Source organism: Polistes dominula, unplaced genomic scaffold (assembly GCF_049000335.1).
Source record: "Polistes dominula isolate Pdom_NZ unplaced genomic scaffold, Pdom_raw_medaka contig_21, whole genome shotgun sequence".
NCBI classification, from domain to species: domain Eukaryota; kingdom Metazoa; phylum Arthropoda; class Insecta; order Hymenoptera; family Vespidae; genus Polistes; species Polistes dominula.
The window spans coordinates 1237600-1264778 of NW_028301061.1; the positions used below are offsets into that span (position 1 = coordinate 1237600).

The window sequence follows — 27179 nt, forward strand, 5'->3', positions numbered from 1 at the left end:
AAACTCAGTTAATTGGTTAGCTTCGAACTTGTTTCGTGTGATAAAAATTTCTTTTAAAAAAAGAAAAAGGTGGTGGGGGTGAGAATGGAAGTAGTGGGAAGGTTTAAAGTAGAAATTGGATCGATTTTTGTATGAATTTTTCATTTCAACGATGATAAATTCACCGATTGAACAACAAAACACGACTCGAACGTGTTCAAACCGATTTTCTAATTGTGAGAAGAAAAAAAACGAAACAAAAGGAACCAAATAGTAAAAAAAAAAAAAAAAAAGTAGAAATAGGAAAGTGAAAAGATGAGAGGGCAGAGATCTTTTTGATTGAGATTAGGAGCCAGGGAAGAAACCGAATTAATTGGATTCGATTCCAGGAACGGATTATCTCTTTCTCTCGTTTTGTCGAGAGTTGCATAAACGTGGTCACGTTTAGATGATCTTTTAGGATTCTTATTTTGTCAAAAGTCACATTAGTTAGAAAGTTTACAATGTGATACGTGTTTTGTTTATTTGTTTTGCTGATTGGTTAGGTTAGTTAGTTGGGTTGGTTGGGTTGGTTGCATCAAAAGATATATCCGAAATAATATCGGATTGGTTTGTTCAGATAAATTCTGGCTAAAAGATCACGAGTTTTAGTTTAATCATAGAACTTATATGCATGTGTGTCTGTGTATGTGTGTGTATATAAGTAGTTTAAGTGTGTTGTTATGTATGTGCATATGTTTAACAGGTTGAGTGTCACGTCAGTCATAAGTGGCTGACACTGAATTTCAAGTTGAGGTCGTGTCAGGCATTGGTGCCTGACAATCAACTTTGTTTTACAGTGCGTGGCCTGACAAAGATTCTCGTAAGAATTCACGTGGTACTCAAAGTGTTAAGTTGCATAATTATTATAAAAATAAATTGTTTTAATATAATACATTTATATTTAAAATAAAAATATATATATATATATATATATATATATATATATATGTCATAAGATAAAATTAATTTGTTCACTTATCACTAATTATTGAATTAATGTTAAGTTAAAAATATTCAAAGGGTTAAATAAAATACTAATAATAATAATAATAAAAAAATAATAATAATTATTTAAATCTCCAGATACTTTTGATAAAAATGAACGATTACAAATACACACACGCACACACGTGAAATAAAAATAAGAAAGAAAAAAAGGATAAAAGTAAGAAACAAAAAAAGGATCAAGAAATCCTGATAGGTATAAGGATTCAACGGTTAGTAAAGGGTTGAGTGAGGATCGATAGATCGATCGATGGGTCCATCCATCGTTAACACGCCTCTACCGATCGCCTCGTGCCCTTTTTTTTGCCACCCCACTCTCCCTTTTTCTTAACTCTTTCCTTCTTCCTCCTTTAACTCTCATTCTTTAAACTATCCTTTTTTTTTTCTTTTTCATTCGTGCGTTTATGCGAGACGGATAGCGGCGTCGAAGGGATAAAAAAGGAAAGAACGAGAGAGAGAGAGAGAGAGAAGGAAAGTAAAGGGAAAGGGAAGGGAAGGGTAAAAGAGAGGAAGGGGGAGGAGGAAGCCCCGAGGGAGCCCTCGTTGCACAATTATCTCATTTGCCGATCGGACCCTCCCACGTGTTAATTTGCTTGTTGGTTAACCCGGCGTCCCTCTTATCGTTTATTTCGTTCCTTGCCTTTCGTGGAACCCTTTCCTCTACCTCCCCCCTACCCCACCCCCACCCCGCTCTTTACCCTCCCTTTACCCTTCCTACAATTTTTTTTAGTTCCTCTTCTTCTTCTTCTTCTTCTACTCTTCTTTCACGAGTTCACTCTTGTTTTCCTTTCCTTTCCTTTCCTTTCTTTCACCCTTCAACCCTTTCTTCCTTTCTTTCTTTCTTTCTTTCACCCTTCAATCCTTTCTTATGTACTTTCTTTCTCTTCTTTAAAAATCTTGATTGGAACTTTTAGATTCTAAGTTTTTAGCTTTCGATTGTTCGAAAATGTGTGAAAATACGTGTCACGTGATTGATTCGTGAAAATGTGTCGAAACAATGATTAATTGTATGGGTTTTTTGGATTGGTTTATACAATGAAAAATATTATTTGAATTATTTTATAATATAGTTCAAATTTTTTTTAATAACATTTAATATATCTACGTAGTATAATAGTAATTGTTTTGATTAGTTCGTGAAAATGAATCAAAACAATGATTAATTGTTTCGTATTTTTGGATTGGTTTATACAATGAAAAATATTGTTTGAATTATTTTATAATATAATTGAAATTTTGCTAATAACATTTAATATATCTACGTAGTATAATAGTAATTGTTTTGATTAGTTCGTGAAAATGAATCAAAACAATGATTAATTGTTTCGTATTTTTGGATTGGTTTATACAATGAAAAATATTATTTGAATTATTATCAAAGATTTTAACGATAATTAATGCACTTTATCATTCATAAAAATAATAATTCAAACATTTGATTGGTAAAAATTGAATCAAAACAATTACTTAATTATAAAAAAGATATATCATTGTGATAATTTAAATGAAATGATCGTAAAGAGATTAATAATATTACGAGTTGATTTTAATTTGAATATCAAATCGATGATCGATCTATCCGATCATATCGATTAAATATGAAAAAAAAAATAAAATAAAATAAACAAACACAAAAAAAAAGAAATACATAATAAAAACAATACAATCATTTTGTTCTATTTTTGTATATTGCTTGGATATATCTTATAAAAATGACGTCATTTTTTATTTTTTATTTTTTGACGCGGAGATCTCGTTTAACGAAGGACAAATGCATCGAAGAAAAACAAACAACAACATATAGACAGATGCACTTAACACACATAAACACACACACACACACACACACACACACATGTAAGTTTCTACATGTTGCATATTTGTATGCGTTTGTAGATGAATTGGATCGTAATCTCGAAGGATGTTAACGAAGCCTCGGATTATTCTCACGCAGATTATCTTCATCGTGCAAAAAAGAAAAAAAATAATAATAATAAATTCTACATTCATTTATAAAATTAATCGTAGATTGTTTGTTCTTTTTTTATTTTTATTTTTTTTATTTTTTAATACAATTTTTATTTTTTTGTGTTATTTTACAAACAATGTAGCAAAGTAAAGATAAAAACGTGTGCATTGGAAATGTACAAATTACGAAAAAAATTTAATCGTAAAATTAATCGTACAATATTTAAATAAATTAATTATAATTAAACAAAAATTAAAAAATTAATTGTACAAAATTTATATAAATAATCTTCAATTATTTTTAATCTTTTAATAAATTATTTTTAAATTTTTTTTTTACTTTACTTTACATGTGCTAAACAAAGTTAAGTTGAAACGTGTGATTTCAGTGTGAGTTCAAAATATACAAATTAACAAAATGAATTCCACAAAATTAAAAAAAATCAATTGTACAAAATAATTAATCCTCAATTGTTTTTAATTATTAAATAAACAATTTTCTTATGTTTTTTATTTATTTACATGCTAAAAAAAAGTAAAATTGAAACGTGTGAGTTCGAAATGTACAAATGTGGAATACGATAAAAATAAAATAAAAAGAAAAAGAAAAATATTGAAAAGAATTCGATAGATCGATAGATCGATTAATTGATCAACAGATTGATTGATAGATAGATAGATAGATAGATGAATCGATAAAACAGATCCATGGAATTTCCGTTAATTATTATCGTCCACTGTGTTTGTTTGCGATTAAAATCTAGCAGAACGTAATCGAGTAGTAGTAAAAACGAATGATGAAATTTTTGTTAGAAACGTAGACGATAAATATCTTCAATGTCTAACGATAATGATCTACGATCTGTGATGTCCATCAAAAAATATATAGGAGACCTCGATTAATCGATTAATCGATTTCTCTTTACTCGTTTCGATTCCAATCGTAATACTAATCGACCTATATCTATATATCTATAAAATATATCTATATATATATATCATTTATCGTTATCACGAAAGAATTTCAGAAAATAAAAAATGGGACTCTTCGTAATGTTTTTATTTATTTAAATATTTATTTTATTTATTTATTTTAATTATTTAAATATTTTGTAATTAATTATTAATTATTTACGCAATTACATATTAAATAATTTATATATAATAATTTGATATATAATTAATAACATATTAATTATATCAATCAATTAATAAAAACCATAGCAATTTAATAGAATATAAAAAAAAGAACGGGACTCTCCCTAATGTTTTTATTTATTTAAATATTTATTTTATTTATTTAATTATTTTGTAATTAATTATTAATTATTTACACAATTACATTATTAAATAATTCATATATAACAATTTGATATATAATTAATAACATATTAATAATATCAATAAATTAATAAAAATCCTAACAATTTAATAAAATACAAAACAAAAAAGGTACAACCACACCATAGGAGTCTATGGAGAAAAATGGAAAAGAAAGGAAAAGAAAATAAAATGAAATGAAATGAAAGAAAGACAGAGAGAGAAAGAGAGAGAGAATGAGGGGTGGTGATGGTGTGGGGGTGGAAGGGAAAGAGGAAGGATGAAGCGGCGGCGACAGAGGAGGAAGTGACGTCACGCGAAAGTAACGAGCCTAGCTCGGGCTTTGCGATAAAGAGCCTAATCGCGAGATCTTAATGAACTCCTCCCATTAACGCTCCGAGGCCGCGACCAGTACGCGACGTTCGTCGAAATTCTCTTTCTCTCCTTCTCTCTCTCTCTCTCTCTCTCACCATATATATATATGTGTGTATTTTACATATATATACCCAGTTTTCCATGCATATACATAAATGTACATAATAACGTTTACTCTCCTCTTCCTTTTTATTTTTTGTAATTCTCTATCTTTTTCTCTCTCTCTCTCTCATTCATTCTTATACAAATTCTACAAACACACAGATACAGACACATGTATGTTTATGTTAATCATCTAACCATTTTTCTATCACAATTCATTTTATTTTTTTTTTTCATTTATAATATTTTATCTATATCTATTTTTATCTCAAATTTATCACACACATTAACACGTATGCAATGTTCATTCTATTCTTGTCACTTTCTATCTTTATAGAGAAAAATTCATCGTCACAATGTTTGTCCATTTAATAACTTTAAGACTACTGAACTGATTTTAATGATTTTTTTTATTTTTTTTATTTTGTTTGATTTAATTCAATTTGGAATATAGGATAATTTTTATCGCGTTTATTTTGTATTTTTTATCGCTAATTTATACAGTGCAACAAAGAATCTTTATATTTAAAAATTCATCGTCACAATGTTTGTCGTCCACTAATAACTTTGAGACTACTGAACTGATTTTAATGAATTTTTGTTTGTTTGTTTGTTTGATTTAATTCAATTTAGAATATAGGATAATTTTTTTCGCGTTTATTTTGTATTTTTTATCGCTAATTTATACAGTGCAGCAAAGAATCTTCTTTATATATAAAAATTCTGTGCAACAATGTTCGTTCGCCAATAACTCCGAAATTAGTTAACCGATTTTAATGAAATTTTTTTTCTTTTGTGTGATTTTTATCAAATTAGAATATAGACTAGTTTATTTTCTATTTTTTTTATTGTTATAATTCAAAGATTTATTATTTAAAAGTTATCTAGTTATGTCATACTTTTTATTACTTTACTTTTTATAGATTTTTTCGTCCATTATTATTTTATATATTCGATTGTAATGGTGGTATTAATTTGTGTGTTATATTTTATTAAATAATTTAGAAGTTGTGCAGGATCTTAAGGTACTGCAAATTTTCAGTAGATGGCTCTGTATAACAATTTATATATTTCACATTTTTTCAGATTTACATATGACATAACTAACCTTACTTTTTATAGATTTTGTCATGTATTATTATTTCATATATTCGATTGTAATTGTGGTATTATTTTAAGTGTTGTTATAATTTACTAAATTCATTCTTTCTTCTTTTTATCCAACTCGTTTACATTTTATTCAGTGTACTGCTTCTACCTTAATTTATTTTTTTTTTGTTACCACACATTAAAACACATAAGAGGAGTATAATAATACATTGTTTCATTCTATTCTTCTACTTTGTTCTGTTTTTTTTTTTTTTTTTTTTTTTTACTTTATTCAACTTCTTCTTTCTTTCTCACACATATTTATATGGTTGTAAGAACTTTAAAATCAACAGCAACAACAACAAAAATAAAAAAACAACGAGAACAATATGCACTTATGTTTATATCCAGTCAATGAAAAACAACGTGGGAGTTAGTCATATACATACATACATATACATATATATATATATATATGTATATATGTATACATATATATATATAATCATCATTAAACTTGTTAACCGTTATTACTTACTGGAAATGGGAAAGGAATTCTCCGTTCGTAGTTGGCTTGCCCTCCTCTGTCGCCACAAGAGAATGCTCATGGTGAAAAAAAAAAACAAAATAAAACAAACGAAAAATCCCTAAGAAAAAGAACTCAAGAAACAGCGAGAGAGAGAGAGAGAGAGAGAGAGGCGAGGAGGGGGCGGGGGTTAGAGAGAGAGGGGGAAATCACATGATCAAAATCTCACATCTCACAGAGTTGAGAGAAAAAAAAACCCTTTTTTTTCTGTTATCACATATCACATCCTTTTATCAACACACACACACACATACACATAATACACTTACACATACACATTCTTCTTCTCGTCTAGTATTTTTTTTTTTAATTTAAATTTCACTAAAAATGAATCACTGCAAGAAAAATTGGTCGGCCAAATATTATTCGGATTCTTTGTCACAGAAAAAAAAAAAAAAACAAGAATTTTTTTGTGTTTTTTTAAAACTTTATTGTCAACTTTGAAAAAAAAAAAGAAAGATAATTTTAGACTCCCCTTCAGCCCAGTTGTTTTTTTTTCTTTCCGATAACGCAACCCCTTCTTCCCCTCTGGCCCCACCACCACCACCACCACCACCACCCCCTCACTGTTCTATATGAATACACTCGATTCACAATTTTTCTATCGTTCTTTTTTTTTTTTTTTTATCGTTGATATTCTATTCGATAAAAAACGAAAATCGTATCGCCGATCTTGAACGTTTCTTCCATGGCAGATTCACGAAATTGGAACTGGCAGTATCTTCCAACGAAACTAAAAAATCAAACCCCCGTTCTAGGATAATCCGTGGGGGTTGTTTCACGGTGTTTGATTTTTTTTTTTAGTTTCCTCTCTCTCTCTCTCTTTATCTCTCTCTCTCTCTCTCTCTCTCTCTCTCTGTCTTTCAATATTTTGTTCTTTTTCTTTTACTAGATAAAGATAATTATCTTTGTTCGATGGATACCAAATTTGATCGTCATCTCTCGTTGATTAACATCACTAGCACGAATAATTACACTAACACACACATACATATGCACTTGTTTGCTGCACGATATATAACATAAACATGATCTAATTAAAAATAATAAAATATATTGTTTATTAATATTTGATTACAATTTATAACAAATGAATCAAATTAGTTCGTAACTCACGGATATTTCATTCTTAGTTTTATTATTCAAAATCAAAGTTTAGATTGAAATACTAATCATTGATAATAATCATCAAGTTTAATCATTTAATTATTCAATTTATTTTCTTTTTTTTTTTTTTAAGACACATACATTTATTTTGTAATTTATTAAAAAAAAAAAAACAAACAAACAAATTGTTAAAAAAGACAAAAAAATGGTTACTAGAAAAGATGTTTTCAGTTGTAGGGAAAAGTTATCACTGGTCTCGAAGCAACAAGAGGACCCATGGCTACCTGTTATCACTTATTCTCTCTCTCTCTCTCTCTTTCTCTCTCTCTTTCTCTCTCTCTTTCTTGTACACGTTACATACAGGTAAACGTAGTTACCAACCATCTATCTCCCTCCACCCACCCTATCTCCCACTTTCCATCCTTCTATCTCTATTACTCGACGATAATGTACGAGTAAACATTTCCCCCTACCTGATATCTCTTCCTCTTTCTTTCTTTTTCTTCATTTTCTTCTTTTTCAAAAAAAATAATAAAAGTATTTAGAAAAAATTCATAAGTCAAATATTACACAATTACAATCTCACATAATTTTTTATATTGTGCAATAACACTTGATACAAGTGTCCCTAGTTAATATTTCAAATATTGTCCAAGAAAAGTTGCTTCCAAATTTTTTTTACAAAAGTTCAATTAAAAGTGTTCAACACATGTTTTGTTTATAGGATTGTTAATAATTATATTTTATCGTTTAAAAAAAAAATTATTACAATATATGATAAACGTATAGTATTAAAAACTTGTATTATCACAAACTTGTTTCTCTCAAATTCCTAATTAAAAAAAAAAAAAAAAAGAAAAAAACAAACAAATTAAAAATCCAATATAAATAAATATCAATATATAATTAATAATAATATTAATGATATAATAAATATATAATAAATAATAATAAATCAAAAAAAAAAAAATTTTTTTCAAATATTTCAAATACATTAAATTAAAATTCGAATAATTTATTATTAATTAAAAAAAAATTATTACAATATTTATAATACACCAATATTATCACAAACTGTTTTACTACAATCCTATTCCAAAAAAAAGAAACAAAAAAAATAAATTGAAAATCCAAAAAATAGTTCAAATACATACAATTAAATAATACAAATAATAGCAATAGTTAATAACAATAATAATAATAATAATGAAGTATATAACAGAGATGAGAATCGTGTAACAATTATAGTAATTCGTTAGATTGTCTGTTTTAGTATATATAAGTGCAGTAGCAAGCAACCCTCTCCTCTCCTCTCTCTCTCTCTCTCTCTATCACTTTCTCTCTCTCTCTCGTCATACCCAATGCTTGAACACGGAGCTTGAACTTCGCCGATAACGTGAGACGATAACGGATAACGATAACGGGCCGCGATACTCGTAACGCGCGCGTTACAACGAGCTTCGTGACTAATGGCGATAACGATAAGGATGATCGTAAGACACGTAGGAAACGACTGTATCTAATAACTGTGTGTCTCTTTGTCCTCTCTACATTTTCTATCTTTCTATCTCTCTTTCTCTCTTTCTCTGACTTGTAGCATTTTAGTATTATCGACCGAGTTTAGAGTTCGGTACTTTTTAATGCTTTGCATTATGCGGCTTTTACTACCATTTTGTTTTTATTTTTTTTATATATTTATATATTTATATTAGGGGACTTGGGCAATGGATTACTATGGTTTCATTATATAAAATGTTAATTTAATATAATTTGAAATTATTTAGGTAATTTTAACAATATACAATAGAAAAAGTATGGTTAGGTTGTCTCATATGTAAATCTGACGTGAATATAGCCAAATAATTGAATTGAAACACAGCACCATCTATTGAAAACTTACAGTACCTAAAGATCTACATAAACTTCAGATATTTATTCCTAAAATTAGCTATAAAAATTACAAAATAATTTTTAATTTAAATATATGTGTGTGTTTATAATTATTAAAGTGTTTTAATTAAAATACAAAGATTAATTTATCAAAATATAAAAAGAAAAGCTAGGTTATTTCATAAGTAAATTTGAAACAAATGTACGACGTGAATATAGCAATATAATTGAATTTTGATACAGCACCATCTATTGTAAACTTAAAGTACCTAAAGATCAACATAATTTTTAATTTAAATATTTACATGTGTGCCCATAATTATCAGAGTTAATTTAAAACATTAAAGCATTAAAATAACCCTTAAAATATTGTTTGTTTTCTGACTAAAAACGTACGACGTGAATATAGCAAAATAATTGAATTTTGATACAACACCATCTATTGAAAACTTACAGTACTTGAAAACCTACATAACCTTTGAATATTAAATCCTAAAATTAGCAATACAAATTAAAAATAATTTTTAATTTAAATACATATGTGTGCCCATAATTATCAAAATATTCTAATTAAAAAACAAAGATTAATTAAACAATTATTATTTATTTTAAACTAAATTAACCTAACCTAATTCTCAAAAATGAAACTAAATAGTGTTTCTTGTTTCAACATTACATAAAACTCATTAAATGTTCAAATATAATAATCCTTTAAATATTTCACACACATACTTATGGTCACCATACATTTATTTATCTATATATATATATATGTTGGAATAATTAGAATATCAAATGAACGTAAGAGTAATTTGAAGTAGCATTGATAGTTTAATATTATAATTATTCAACGATACGTTCTATCACATTTAATTTGAAATTTCTCTGCTATTAGTGAGAATGTAATTTGAAATGATTGATTCGTCGTTAGTTAGACAAATCGTTTATATACACACACACACATACACACATGTTCACATTCATATGAATATATTAATATGTTAGTATAGAATAGATAGATGGAAGGGTGAAAAGCGTATATAATGATATCGATGAATCGAATGATCGGTATAAATGATTAATTTACCTTTCTATTACATCAACATTGAAAAAATTTATCTTCATACATTACTATCGATCAAAAGTTTCTTAATACCCAATGAATATTCATAACGATCATTATATTTTCATTTTTATCTTCTTTTTTTTTTTTTTTTTAACAACACAAATCTTTGAATATAAACCACAAAGTAGATACATTAATCAACTATCGATAAAAATTCTACTAATATAGTAAAACACATAGATATTTTGATCTTGAGAAAAATTCTTTCTCATTTTATCCAATTATAATCTCATGGTCTTGTAAATTACACTTGTAAGTAGCTTCTCTATCTCTTTCTGTGTATGTAATATGTGTTGTGTATGTGTTATGCACATATGTTTGCATGAATCGGTTGAAAGTAGCTACCGATTCTCAACATTTTCAACACGGTGTGTTCGTTCGAACGGTTAGGTTAAGTTGGTATTGCGTCACGCCTCTAAAAGGCGTTGTGAAATATACATGTATACACACATAAACGTATATACAATTATCGTATACTCCAATCGGTAATTACTCGCCAATATATTATACCTACTCAACGTAAGAGACTCTCGATTGGTACGATAAAGTGAAACGAGTATACTTCGAACCTTTTTTTTTTCTTTTTCTTTTTATTCTTCTTCATTTTTTTTTTATTCATGTGTGTGTATGTATATATGTGTGTATCTTTTTACTATCAAAAATCTGCGATCGGTTTAATATCAATCGTAACAAAGTAAACCAACTGAATGTGGTTTCAGAAAGTTACAAAAGGGGTAGGGGGTAGTTTGATTTTAAATTGAAATAACCTCATTTGTTTTTTTACAACCCTATCGATTATTTCCTTTTACAAACTCTGAATACCCTGACGCAACCCTTTTGATTATTTCCCTTTGTCGTAAAAATTATGCTCAATAATAAGAGTGGGGGATGATAGAGGGTTTAGTTTGTGATGCAACATTTTTTTCTTATTTATATTTTGTTATATATATATATATATATATATATATATATATATATATATATAAATTTATTTTATATGAAATAATATAAAATAAAATTATTATAAAATAATAATATAGAATACAAAATATTATTATTAAATAATAATAATATAAAATAAAATAAAATAATAATAAATAATAATATTATATTTTATTTAGAAATATTTTTTTTATATTATTTTATATTTTTATTGCTCAATGTTAATACCGGGTGTTAACACTTTGTATTTAATCATTTATCGATTCTTTTTTCTTCTTTTTTTTGTTTTACATTCGATCAATTATCCGCACCAATTAATTTCTTTTACATTTAACATTTTACAGTTTTATACCGGAAAAGGGTTAATACTTCGAATTTATAATTAATGAATTTTTTTGTTTGTTTCATGTTGCGGTGTAGTTTTCTCGATAATTACTTTTACTTGTTTTTTTTTTTTTGGTTTCCTGTTGTAATTTAAATATATATATATATTTAAATGATACGTTCAATTAAAGAACATTTTCAACATTGTATTATGCACTGTTTTAGTTAAAGATCTTTTCTCGAAAATCATCTGGTCGTAAAAAGTGTTAACAACTTTTGGTAAGAAGATAAATTCGATTTGAAAGAAAAACAAACAAAAATATACACCAAAGTTTGTCACCAAACGAGTTGTCTTTCGAAAACAGGAATAACCATAGTTCAACGATTAATTGGTACCAATTGACTAAAACTAAAGATAAAAACGGTTCAAATGATTATCGTCACAAACTCATAAGATAAGTTCAAACATATATTTATATATACATTCGTGTGCACTATAGTTAATTACTATGAAATTATCGTGAATACATAAATGCATGACGACAATTCGACATCTTAAATACACATGTATGTGTATATACTTATATATACATATATATGTGTATGTGTGCATATGTGCTGTAACGTTTTGCAAAAAAGAAAAAATGACGTAAGACTGTAAAAAATTTTATTTGATTACAAAATGACGTTATCGGTAATACATAACATGTTATCATGATTATCGGTAACGAACAATATATACATATGTATTTCTTTTTTTTTTTTTTAAGCAAGAAACAAAAATTATATTAAAAACGAACGAGTTAATATTCGAATGCATTTAAAAAAAAAAAAAAAAAAAAAAAAAAACTAAAAATCTTCATTATTATTTCGATTATTAATTTATTTAACAATTTAATTTATTTATATTTAATTTATTAGACCACACACAGACACGCATACATTGATTACTTTTATTGTCAGAAATATTCAAAGTGTAATCCACAAACAGAGTTGCGTCAGGGTTGCAGAAATTAAAATAAAATTTAATTTAAAATAATTATTTGTTAATTAATATTAATTATAACAATAATAATTAATACTAATTCCTTTATTTATTAGAACAATTCAAAATATAATCCACAAACAAGGTTGCGTCGAGGGTTGCGTCAGGTTTGTGTCAGGGTTGCTGAACTTTAAATAAAACTCAATACAAATTAATTATTTGCACATTAATATTAATTATAACAATAATAATTAATAATAATTCCTTTTTTTATTAGAACAATTCAAAATATAATCCACCAACAAGGTTACGTCGAGGGTTGCGTCAGGTTTGTGTCAGGTTTGCAGAACTTTAAGAACTTTAAAACTCAATTCAAATTAATTATTTTCACCTTAAAATATTAATCTAAAGAATAATAATAATAAATAATATTTTACAATAATAAAATAACATTTATCTAACATTTAAGTCGCCATATTAAATTCAGATACCACAAGATACTGAGTATACCTGGTCAGAAACAAATTCTATCTCAACGAAGAAGAAACAGAAAGGGGGATACCTGTCTAGCAGAATTAGAAAGAAAATGAGTGGGTGGTACTCAGTCATACAACCCCCAACCCTTCCTCTAGTTGCTCGTTTCATTCTCCCACATTCCTTTTTTATTCTCCCTGCACCCCCTAGTCTTTTAATCCACAGTGTTTTAGGGCGAAGGTGAAGGTAAAAGACGAGAGGGAGGAACTTTTCAGTGGACGGTGAAAAAGAGCCGGTGCTTTTTTATCGTGGTCTACGCAATTATGATTACGTCCCCCGTGGAAAGTAGCAGTAAGGGTGGGGAGGATGAGAAGGGGGTGAGTTTGCAGTTTGTAATAGTGGTAGTTGTAGGACGATTAGAGTCGTCCACCTCTTCCACCTCGTCAAAATGCGAGCCCCCTTTTCTCGTTGAACAAATGGTTCGGGGGTGAACGGGGGAGAAAGATGGGTAAGGGGTGGGTTTTGATGGTGGTGGTAGTGGTGGTAGTGGTGTCTGTTGGAATGCTTGGAACGTTTTACATCATCCCCTGTAACACATGGAAAAGTATATGCGCGTTCAGATAGAATGAAGTGGGGCTGAGGGTGGGGGTGGGGTCTGAAGGGAAGAAGGGAGGAGATTACACAAATGAGAAATGACCATCAGGCTATCGGAGAACTTTCCTCCTGGTTTCTAGTCCCTCTCTCTCTCTCTCTCTCTCTCTCGCTCTCTTTCTATTTGTCTTTTTCTATTTCTCATTCCATCTCAAAGTTATGAGCATCCACCATAACATTTGGAGTCACGTGTTGTTCATATGACAATCATTTAAATGTTGTTTAATATGTTAAAATAATAAATTGGTTTTAGTTTTTCATTTATTTTTATATTATATTGGTCAAAATAATTATTTATATTTTTTTTAATTAGGTTTTTATTATATTCAAAATATTTGCAACTATGTTCAGACGATAATTTAATTTAATGTTGTATTTTTGTGGTTGTAACCTAAAAAAGTGTTATTATTTAAATAATATAATTATTATGATGATACTTTAAAAAGATATTAATTATTTTTAGAACTATCTACAAATTAACAAAACTCATATACATAACCTTATAAGGTTTAACCTAACCTATACAATAACCACCAACAAGAACATTGCAATGTTCATACGATAAATGAATGAAATATTAATGTTTGTGATAGTAAACCAATAAAAAAATATGATATTTTAAAAAGATTATGAGGTATACATAACCTCAAAAGGTTTAACCTCACTTATAACCACAGAACATTACAATGTTGCATTTGATTTGAAGTCTGATACTAATCCTCAAAAAAATAAATGAAATTACAAGCACATAATTCCAAAACTAACACATTTTAAGATAATATTATTTAAAAAGATGTATCATCTTTCAAAAAATTAGTTAGGTTAACTTACATTATTATTAGGCTACTTGATTTTAAACTAACCCGAAGTTCCGAGTTTTATTATCAGTTAAATCTAAACCGATGAGAGAAGGATGCAAAAGGACTATCTCAATTTCTCTCTCACTCATACACTAATACACTTGAACAAGCGGGTTTTTCTCAAACCCTCCTCCTTGGAACGGACAGGGAAAGGGAAAAGAAAAAGGGTGGGGGGGAATCTTTAGGAGACAGTGAGACCACTGTTAGATTCGTCTCCCTTTTACCCACCCCCTCAACCACCCATCATTCTATCTCTCTCATTCTCTCTTTCGTATTGCTAGGAGGATCTTAACGAATGAGATAACGCGGCGCCAGCTTTCTCTCTCTCTCTCTCTCTCTTTCACTCTCTTTTTTTCCTGTTTCATTCTATCGTTCTTTAGGTACTCGAAGAAGAGGGCAACGGTCACCGACTTTACAAAGATGATCCATCCTCTTCTGAAGACACCCCTCTTACTCTTCCCTCAATCCCTCACCCTTCCCTTTACCCTTCTCCCTTGTAAGTTTCACGTACGATTACGTGGAATCTTTCTCTTGTCCCTTTTCCTCGACGTCTCATACTACGAGATACTGAAATGAATGATCTTGTTGATCCCAATGCGAATAAAATATCGATATTGAAAATATAATGTTTTGATGGTTTAATGAGAATTTATTATTAACAATTTGAGTTATAATATAATATATTGTATTGGTAAAAAATGATTTGGTTTATTAATTAGAGGTTAGGAACATTATTTTAGTGGGGGTTTATATGTTGAATCTACGAAGTAATGTGTAATTTGTAAAATTAATCATAAATTATTTATAAAATTATTATTTTTATTTAATTAATTATTTTTTATAATTTTTATTATATTTTTATTTATTAATTATTATTATTATAATTTTTTTTTAGTGGTGGGTGTGTTAAAATATTTTTATTAGCGTAGTTAACATCTAACCTGTAATTTGCAAAGTCAAATATCTATGAAATATTTATAAAATTATATTATATTTATTTAATTAATTATTATTTTATTATTTGTATTATATTTTTATTTATTATTTATTAATTATTATTATTACAATTGTTTCTTTAGTGTGATGGGTGGATTGAAATATTTTTATTAGCATGTTTAACACCTAACCTGTAATTTGTAAGATCAAACATCCATAAAACACTCATCAAATTATTATTAAATAAAAAAAAAAGAATATTACATTCTACCAACACTCGAAAATTTACTATTAAACCAAAACATTATACTTATTTTATTTTTTTTTAAACAATTAACTAACCAATCACAATAGAAATTAAGTATACACTTTAAGTATCCAAGTTAGGTTAGATTCAGATGAATTCTTTTCCCTTTTAATTTTCTTCCATTCTCCTGACAATATTCATGAATGAAAAAAAAAAGGCAAAAAAAGAAAAAAGATGAGACCAGTCAGAGAAATCAGCATTGTCGCGAAAACCCAACCCTGACGCAGCCCTCAACCCCCAATCTCTTGGAACTTGTCCCTGGTACTCTGTTGAAAGACTTTGACAAATCGTCGATCACCCTACGAACGAGGATCGTTTCCTATCTCGGACAAAGACGAGCCCTTTTGCTAAATCCTCCAACCCCCACACAACCACGACTACTACCACTACTACCACCACCACTTCATCCCCTAAGTTCCTTTTCTTTTCCAACCGGACAGTAATCAGACCAGTTCGTGAAGCTCTCTTTTCTTTTCTTCCTGTTCGATCCTCAAAAGATTCCTTTTTTTTCCCCCTCCACCCTTAGCCCCACTCACCCCTACTTGTTTTTTTATTCTGCTCTTCCAACACTTTAGGATGAAAAGAAGAAGAAGACAAAAAAAAAATATATAAAAGAGAGAGAGAGCTTCACTTGATCGTCGTTCGATTGATCGATCTTTGAAAATCCGCAATTTCGTGTGTTTCTTTTTTCGTTGGAAATCGATTTTTTTTTTTTTTTTTCGAAAGAAGAATCGTCGAGATCTAAAAACCATCGGACACCATCATCGTTGATCTTTTCTCTCTCCTCTAACTCCCCACCCCTTTCTTCTCTTTTTTTTCAACTCGGCCTTGGCATTTGCGAATAAATGGATCCACTGTGTTCCTCCCTTCCCAACCCCTTCCCCACACTCCTCTTACGTACAGGAAGGACCGAAGAAGAAAGAAGACGAACAGTTGAAGGAAAAAAGAAAAAAGAAAAAGAAAATAAACCAAGTGAAATAAGAGACGCATGGGGAGAGGAAGGGGGGGTGGAGGAAGTTGAAGTGGTAGGATGATTGAAGATAGAAGAAGCAAAAGGCAAAAAGATAGGGTGAAAAAAAAGGAACAGTTTCGTTTGATAAGATAAAAAAAAAAAAAAAAAAGAAGAAAAAACTACGTTTTATCATTTGACCATTTCACGATACTAGTTTTAAGGTTTTTTTTTTTATTTTATTTTGTGCATCAAAGTGAAGTAAAAGACGTGTGTCACAGTGTGTAGAAGAAAAAAGTTGCAAAGGTGTAATCGTAAGCAAACGTATTATGCGATTGTAATGTTAAACGGTATTTGTTACATGAACATGGATTTGCCATTAGACCCCCATACTTCCCCTCTTCTTCTCCTTCTTCTTCTTCATTCACCCCATTAACATTGGACAAAGTATTTATGTATGTCAGAAACAAACCAGTCTAAGCACTCTGACGTTCCCGTTTCTTATAAAAGAATGAAATTGAATTTAGTTGTGTGTGAGAAAGAAGTACGAAAGTATTGTAATTTTTAGTCCCTAGTAGTAATGATAATTTAGGAAAAAACAAAATTAATTAGTTGGTATTTATTGGGGTAGGATTTGTTTTTTTTTAATAATTTAATTAAATTGAAATAAAAATAGTTACAAAGTGTAATGGAAGTTGTAATGTTGAATTTAATTTCAATTTAATGACAATTGTGTTAGTTTATATTGGAGATTATATTTAGGAATATTTTTAGGGGTAGTTTGGTTATTTGTAATAAAAAATATTATTAAATATTCCAAAGTAACAATAAATGCAACTTTATTTTGCAATACAATTAATATTTTTATTATAAATATTGTATTAATGTTAAAACAAGTCAACTTAGTTAACCCAAAACATTAACTAACTAATTACTTAATATGGGTGGTTTTTAAGAATATTTTTAGGGGTAGTTTGGTTATTTGTAATAAAAAATATTATTAGGTATTCCAAATTAACAATAAATGCAACTTTATTTTGCAATACAATTAATATTTTAATTATAAATATTTTATTAATATTAAAACCAACCACCCAATTTACCCTAAAACATTAACTAACAAATTAATTAATATAGATGATATTTAAAAATATTTTTAGGGGTAGTTTGGTCATTTGTAATAAAAAATATTATTAAATATTCCAAAGTAACAATAAATGCAACTTTATATTGCAATACAATTAATATTCTTATTATAAATAATTGATTAATATTAAAACCAACCACTCAATCTACCCCAAAACATTAACTAACAAATTAATTAATATTAATTAAATATAAATTTGTAATAAAAATATTTTTTGTTCCTTCCTTCCTTCTTTTTCCCCCCTTTAAACTGCACAACAAATTTATTTCGATCATAAAAACAAAGTATAACTAATTGATTATTGCAGGTGTCATCGTCTTGAAAGTTACCCTAACAGAATGATACCCAACACGTGTTCCAACCCTCTTCTTCCTCTTCTTCTTCTTCTTCTACAATGAAATGAGAAGCAGTTTTCAATGAGGAAAAAGGGGGATGTAACTTGCATATAACAAAAGGAATCCATTAAGTTGTTTTTTTTTTCTGCACGTGCTTCTTCCGTTTCCTTTTTCTTTTCTTACTTGCACGTGAGGTTAGGTAAGGTACTTTGAGAACTAACGAAGGGTTCAAAAGAATATTCAACGTCTTAGAATAGTTAAAGGATCTCGAACACGTGGCAGGACGTCTTGAATAAGGTTCAAAAGGAAGTTAGGATACTCGTGTGACTCGATCAAATTACAATCATGACACTCCGATACTCTGACACCTGATCTTCTTACTCAAACATCTCATAAATCATTTTTTGTTTGTTTTTTTTTCTTTTTTTAAATTAATATTCCTACTTGTGAACACTTTTATCAATATTTATTACAATGAAAATGTTTAATATTAAATCAATTTTGATCGTGTAACAATAAATACTGACCAATACGTACGCTACGAGTGATTACAGTTAGATGCCGGATATATCCGTCAACTCGTATAACAAAAGAAGAATTTCAGAATTTTTCTTTTCATTTGAAGAACAATTCTGTCCAATTGGAATTGTCTTGAGATGTTTGAGAGTGGGGGGAGGGAGGGGGGAAACAAATTGAGATTTCATTCTAAGAGGATAAATTATTATCAGTTCGTCGATCGTTTGATTGACGTTCGAAGGTATAATTTTCAGATTTATTGAAACGATTCTGACAAATATTCTCAAATGTTAGCAACCCAATGAGAAAGAAAAGAAAAGAAAGGAAAAGAAAAGAAAAAAATGGATGAGTGAGTGGTTGGTTGGTTGGTTGGTTTGGTTGGGTTTTGGTGTCGATCAAAGTTTAGCAACTAGAAAGTTTGACATTAGTCCCGCTGCTTGCTTGTCGGAAGTGACGATTCAAAAAGCAAACGAGTTTTGTTCGAATGTTGGAATTTTCCTCTTCTATCTATTTTATTCTTTCTCATCTCATCTCATCTCCTTTAAAATGAACCTGTCGACGATTCGACGAGGTTTGCCCCACGAATTGAAGAAGAAGAAGAAGAAGAAGAAGAAGCGGGGACTGGGAAGAGAAGCTGAAAAGTTGGTAGGAGTAAAACGAGGTTTAATCGCAAATTGACTCGTCGTAGTCGTCGTAGTCGTCGTAGTCGTCGTAGTCGTAGCCAATAAAAATTCAATAACTCTTTTTCTATCTTTCTTTTTCTCGAATCACCGAACGGTATTGTTAAAAACTTGGAAACCATTTAAAACCACTCACACTTGTCAACCTGTACACCCAATCCTACCCTACACCAAACTGTCTTTCTCATCCCCCCTGTATTTTATTTGTCCATCTTTTTCCTTTCCTCCCCCCCCCCCCCACTAACACTCGTTGAAGACAACAACAAACAACAAAAATAAAATAATAGTAATACGGAATAGAATGAAAATAAAAGGAAGGATTATTTTCGATTCTATCGCAAATTGGTTAAAACCCGCACAAGAGAGACTACTCCGTGTTGGTTTCACTTATTTCTACTATTCTATTCTTTTTTTTTTCTATGTATTTCATTTTTATCGTATTCTATATATATATATATATATATATAGGAAACTGTAAATATGTAGGAAATTGTGAAAATATGTAGGAAACTCTGGACACGCGTTGATGTGGTTTTGCTAACAAATATTCATTTAAATATAATTCTAAATTTAATACATAAAATAATAAAACACTTAAGAATAGAAAAAGTGAGGTTATGTGTTACGTAAATTGAAATAATTGAATTGCAATACAGCGCCAATTATCGAAAATTTACAATACTTCGAGATCCAGATAATCTATGATGCATAATAAATCTGTAAATAAGTAATAAAAAATGCAAAATAATCGGAATAAAAATTATCCTATATTCTAAGTTGATAAAAAAATACACAAAATAAAACAAAAATTCTGTAAAATTGATTAACTAATTTCAAAGTTATTAATGGACAAACATTTTCACACTACATTTTTCTATACAAAAATGTATATAAAATATATTTGTATGGTTGTATTAAACATTAAACATTATTGACAAGTAATAATAATAGTAGAAATAAATACTAATGATCAAAACTAAAGACAATAACCAATTGTGTAATTGAAAATCTAAATGCAATGTATGCATATATTTAAATAGAAGTGAAAGTATCGTAATTCGTGTAAAGACACCATTAATCGTTGAATAAACACAAACACACACAAACACACCACACATATTATTCGTGTTTCATCTATTCTGTCTCTCTTCTATTTCTTTTTATTATTTTTTATATTATTTTCAATAGATTTTCTTTTTAACACGTGGTAGAGAAATTCTTAAGTACACGTGCTTTTTTTTTATTAAATTTTGAATTCATTATAAGTTCATATATATGTATGTATGTATATATATGTTAGGATAATTTACTTTTACCACTACCAATGTGTTTCGATTCTCTCTCTCTCTCTCTCTCTCTCTCTTTTTTTTTTTCTCTGTCTAAGGTTCTGTTGGTTAGTTAAAGGTTAACGTCGAGTGAAACTAACGTCTCTCTAGTTTATATGGACGTACCCGCCATATACATGCATATGCATGCATGGCCATTAGCGAGATAACGTTAAAGAAGACATCGATGCGGGTAAGATACCTCTTTGATATGCATGGGAAATTAAACAAAAGATATTTATTTTATTTTTATTTTTTTTGTTTTTTATTATTATTTCTATATCTTTTTATTTTTTTCTTTACTTGTTTCCTTTTATTTTGTCTATTAGGGTCGGTCAAAGTATTATCACCATACTACTTTACAGAATGATATTTTTACAAGTACGTACGTTTTATTTATAGCATCGTATGTATGTACTTTGAAATAAATAATATTTGTAATGAATATGAGTTTTATGGGAATTATGATTAATAATTTTTTTACTAGGGAATTGTTGAATATTTAAATAAAAAAAAAAAACATTACAAGATAAATGAAATTCAAAAATTGTGATAACATAAACAGAAATAAAACGATTGATATATAAAAAATAATAAATTAATTTCTGGTATCGCAATAATTACAAATATTTAATTTAATTAATAACAATAAATATTGTAACAAAATTTGATTAAATCTAAATCCTAAAATTACTATAACAAAAATAAATATATATATATATATATATATATAATATAAATAATATACAAAATATTATATATCAATTACTTGTTAGCACAATAATTACAAATATTAAATTTAATTTAATTTAATTAATAACAATAAACATATATATATATATATATATATTAACAAAATTTAATTAAATTTAAATGCAAAAATGACTATAACAGAAATAGAAATAAAATACTAAAATTAATTTCTCACTATCACAATAATTTTCTATAAAAATTCTAATACTAAATACTATAAATATAATATGAATATAAACAATATAAATAATTTCCTATAAAAATTCTAATACCAAACACTACCCTTCCACCCCCCACACACCCCTCCCCCCACCATATATTTTTACAATTAATAACAAAATTTAAACAAATCACATCAAATTTAATCAAAATTAATGTTACAATTAAAAGAAAATTAATTTCAATAGAAATGTGATAGTTTTTGTAATAAACTGTATCAAAAGGTTTAACCCATTTCCCTTTTAAACATAATCGGATACTTTAATCCTTTTATTTCTTACTTTTATCTTTCATTTTCTTTTCTTTTTTATTCTTCTACTTCTTCTTCTTCTTCTTCGATTTGAGATTTCACGAACGTTAATGAGATTCCGAATGTCAAAACTCAAAAGTGAAGCCATCCCATGGTTAAAAGAAACACACGGGCACACACACGACGGGTATATGAAATAACGGATCGTGTAGATTAGATCAATCTGATAAAAAAACCTGCGTCCGTTGGCGAGAAGAGTAGCTGCTGCCGCGCCATTCAAATAAAAAATAAAAAAATAAAAAAATAAAAAGAAAAAACAGAAAGAGACGGAAAAAGATCGGTAAGAAAAAGAAAAAGGTTATACCTGGTCGTATCATACGTCGTTCCCCCACTCTTACTCCTATCCCTACTCCTCTTCCCTATTCCCCCACCCCACCATCACCACTCTCTTTCTTTTTCTCTTATATTTTCTCATTTCTTTTTTTTTTCTTTTTATTTCTTTTCTTTTTATTCCCTCTGTTTTTCTCTGTTTATCTCTCGTGACTTATCCTTCGAGCACGAGAAACGAAGGAGCAGAATAGAAGGTGGGTAGAAAGTGTGAGAGAGAAAAAAGAGAGAGAGAGAGAGAGGAGAGAGAAAAGATAAAGAGAGGACTAAAGAGCAGAGATTAGCGCTAATGCACCATCGGGAGAATGGGATGAGGATGGGGATGAGGATGGAATGGGATGGGATGGGTTGGGATGGGATGGGATGGGATGGGGGCGAGGTCCATCGTATCTCTCATATTTCAGACCCCCGTGACGTCGTGCGAGATACCGAATCATTCCCACATAGAGTCGACGGTATTTTTAGCTTCTTTCTCTCTCTTACTCACTCTCTCTTACTCTCTCTTACTCTCTCTTACTCTCTCTCTCTCTCTGTTTCTCTTTTTCATTCTCGCGAGATAGGAGTTAAGAAAAATATCGACAACCGATCGTTCTTTAATACGAGACCGAGTTAAGGATTTCTCAAGGACGCTTGGACTGTTTCTTTTTTTTACTTTTTTTTTGATGGGGGTTTTTCGTTTATGTATTCCCGTGAAATTTGTCGTGTCATTTTATTTTTGTAGAGAGAGAAAGAGAGAGTAAGAGAGAGAGATGGAAAATAAATTGTTTAAGTTTGTAGGTTGGAATTAAAATTGAATGTTTGATGTTGAATGTTTCGTGTGAGAGAGAGAGAGATGGTAATAGGAAATGATTTTATGAGGAGTATTGATTGACTGATTGATTGTGATGATGATAATGATGGAGTATGGTTAACCTAACCTAAAAATGTTTTAATCGTTTGAGAATGTACGTCGTATTTATTTCTATCATTTAACAATCTTTACAGTATTATTATTGTACAATTTGATGAAAATTTAACAGTAAGATAAAAATAAACATATAATTAGGATTATGTTAATAATATTGCGTAGAATTTTATTGTACTTTTAACCTAGCGGATTTATTTGGTATCACATAGTTTACTCACTTTTATTATTTATTATTAATTACAAAGAGAAAAATATAAAAGAAAAATTAGATTAACTGCTCATTTGATTCAGATTTAATTTGATATAATCAAGTATAATAATTAATAAATAATATAAATTATTTTATGAATGTTTAATAGGAAATAGAGATAGAACACAAATGGTGAATTATTCAGATCGAAAGGTTTAGATAATTATTGTGTTAGCAATGTATTAGCAAGTTCTATCTTTCACTTACTCACTCACTCACTCACTCAGTATAATAACAGAGTTCATGGTGAAGTCAATGAATTCGAAAGACGATAATGTTCGTCTTCCCAAGGAATTTCGTGGAACCATCTATCCGACGTGTTGTTTAATCGGAAGCAAATCTCTTCTTCGAATCAATCCTTTAGCAAGTAATTCCCTTTTTATAACCCTACGAACCTCATCCCTTATCAAAATCAACGAAACAAACTAAACAAACAAGAAACACCTAAAAAAACAACACGTTGATTATTTGTTGCATACTTCACTTGCCAACACTTTTATTACACCTGATACACCTGTTACACCTGATACACCTATTTTCACGTACGAAAAATACATTTAAGTTTAACCTGAACAGAGTTTCTAAAATTCAAAGAGACAAATACCTAATTGTCTTAGAATTACATCTTCACTTTTTTGAATCATCAAATATGATAAACCAATTCACAAAAGGGTGAGAATCTAACCATAAAATAGAAAAAAGGGTGTGGTTAATGCAAAGATAATAAAAATAAATTATCTTAAAATAGATCTCACAAGGAAGTATTATTAAAACTAATCAAAAAAAAATCAAACTTTCTCTTTCAATCGAGTACTTATTTGAGGTTAGGTTGTTACCATTTGTTCAAAAGTGAAAGAAAGAAAGAAGAAATGTTAAGAAAAAGTAAAAAAAAAAAAAAAATAGAAAAAGAAGAAGAAGAAGATACAACGAGTATAGGAAAAGAAGAGAAATGAAGTGAAGTAAAAAGAGAGAGAGAGAGAGAGAGAGAGAATGAGAGAGAGAGAAAGAGAGATAGTTTGACAGATCTTCATAAAGGCACACACAACTGTGCCGTGGCGATAAGGGAATCGGGAGCAGGCATCTCTCGTCTCTCCTCCTCCCCTTCCCCCCTGTCCCCCTCCCCATCTCTCTCTTTCTCACTCTCTCTCATAATACTCTCTCTTTCTCACTCATTCTCTTTCTCATTCTCTCAACAGTGTTAGGTAGGAGGAACTCGTCGACCCCCGTTTTCCGGGGACGCATACCACCGAGCCCCAGGTCCAGAGGGCCAACAGGAGGAGATCAGAGGGGTGCTGATAGAGGTGGTGGTGGTGGTGGTGGTTGGATAGGGTGTTAAGGGGGAAGTGGGTGGGGTGGGTAGGGGGGTCGACAGAAACCCAGGCACTCAGTCAGTACGCTGCTATCATTTTTCCACACGAGTGGGCGGCCCCGTCCGTGGTTCCTACCTTGCTGCTGCTGCTGCTACTGCTGCTGCTGCTTGCTGCTTTGCTACTTTGCTACTCCTACTACTACTACTACTGCTACCTAGTATTTTCTCGTTTTCTTTTTATGTTTGGTTTGGTTTGGTTTTTTTTTTGTTTGTTTTCTTCGTACTCTGAACCAAGTCAGATTCTTGTTTTTTTTTTTGCTTTTACTTCTAACTCGAATTTCGAAGTGATGGCAAAAGAAGAAGACATGTTTCTGTTCAGTTTTTGATCTACCTTGTACATTTTGTTTGGTTTTTCTTATCAAACTTTTTGATAAAGAATAGATAGAGATAAGGAGAGTAGTTTATGATAGGAATATAACCAATGAATTTGTTAAAGATAGGTCAACTTTGTTGAAATTGTTCATATTTTCTATCTTAGTTTGTGATTTGTTTTGAAGTTGAACCTCAATGTACAAAGTTTCAATTAGAATCATATGTTTAAGCTTATCTGTGATTATTCTTTTAAAAAATGTATATTTCTTGTACATTTGTTCATTTGTAATCAATTCTAATGAGAAAGAAGCACATAATGGATTTACAATTAATCAAAATCATCGAATAAATTCATTCACATTTTTTATAAAATTCAATTCAATTTAATTGTACACTTGTTCATTAATAATTGTTTTGTTTAATTCATTTTGAATGAATGAATGAATAAAATCAATTAAAAGATGATTCAAAATGTAGATTTATCGATGAAATTGATTCTATTTCAATTTCTATCTTTCTAATTTGTTTTTTTTTTTTTAATCGATGTTACAAATCGTTCGTAGCCTATCATCTGTTAAAAGGAATGTTTCCTCGTGCCGATGATAGAACCTCGCCCACGCTAAAAAGGAGCACTGTTCTATGATGATAAGGAACAAGGCGATTCCTTAGGATGAATTTTCTTGATGGTATATATCGTAGAAACGGTACGTTACTTTCTCACACCCATAGAAAAAAGAAAAAAAGAAAAAAGAAAAAAGAAAAAGAGAGATAGAAAAAGAAAGATGCTATTTATCTTTCTTTCACTATCCTCCTATACGATAATCGATAACGATTTACTTACATATTTCTTTGTCGATGAGATATCCATTTTTCTTTTCATTTTTTTTTATTTTTTTATTTTTTTTTTTATTCCCATTTGATTTTTGTTGAATAGCAAGTCAACTTACCTGTAACATAAAAAGAATATATTATGATTATTTTATTAAAAAGTTGGGATTATTGTTATTGTTAGTATTGTTAGTTAATTTTGTATAATAATTTATGTGTTAAGTTGTTAAAGTATGAAATTTGTAATGCATTTTGTTTTTTTATCAGAATTTTATGCTTGACGATGAAACATATGCACTTGCACTGAAGTTCTATAGAATCTTTATTTTATATATAAATAAATAATATAGGAGTGTTATTTAATTAAAATATTTTCTTTAATTAATTTAAATATTGTCAGGGTTGCATAGAAACTTTTTTTATTATTAATTGCATTAGCTATAACATATATTTAAAATATATAAAAATATAGAAATCAAAGTTGCAAAATCTTTGATTAAATTCTATAAATTTTTTAACACATTGCACCTTTGCAATTTAAAGTTATTTTAATAAAAAATATTAGGTCGTCAAGTATGAAATTTAGAATGCATCGTATTATATTTTTTTGTTTTTTTATAAGAATTTTATACTTGACGATGAAACATATGCACTTGCATTGAAGTTCTATAAAATCTTTATTGTATAAATAAATAATAGGAGTGTTACTTAATTAAAATATTATCTTTTATTAATTTAAGTATTGTCAGGGTTGCATAAGAATTTTGCATTGACAATAACATATGTTTAAAATACAACAAAAAAACTATAAAACAAAGTTGCATAATCTTTGATTAAATTCTATAAATTTTTTAACACATTGCACCTTTGCAATTTAAAGTTAT

General features: G+C 28.9%; 1 protein-coding gene across 2 annotated transcripts in view; it reads right to left on the bottom strand.

Moving 5' to 3' along the window:
- The window catches only part of ush (Zinc finger protein ush), a 193922-nt gene that overhangs the window by 53032 nt on the left and 113711 nt on the right, over window positions 1–27179 (bottom strand). The window contains exon 1 of one of the 2 annotated variants that reach the window (XM_089175941.1): window positions 6419–6965. The exons of the other annotated variant lie outside the window; for it this stretch is intronic. Coding sequence (XP_089032067.1) covers window positions 6419–6488 — 70 coding nt within the window. The 5' untranslated portion in view covers window positions 6489–6965. Of the gene's footprint in view, window positions 1–6418; window positions 6966–27179 lie in introns of those variants that run through there. 2 annotated transcript variants of the gene reach the window in all.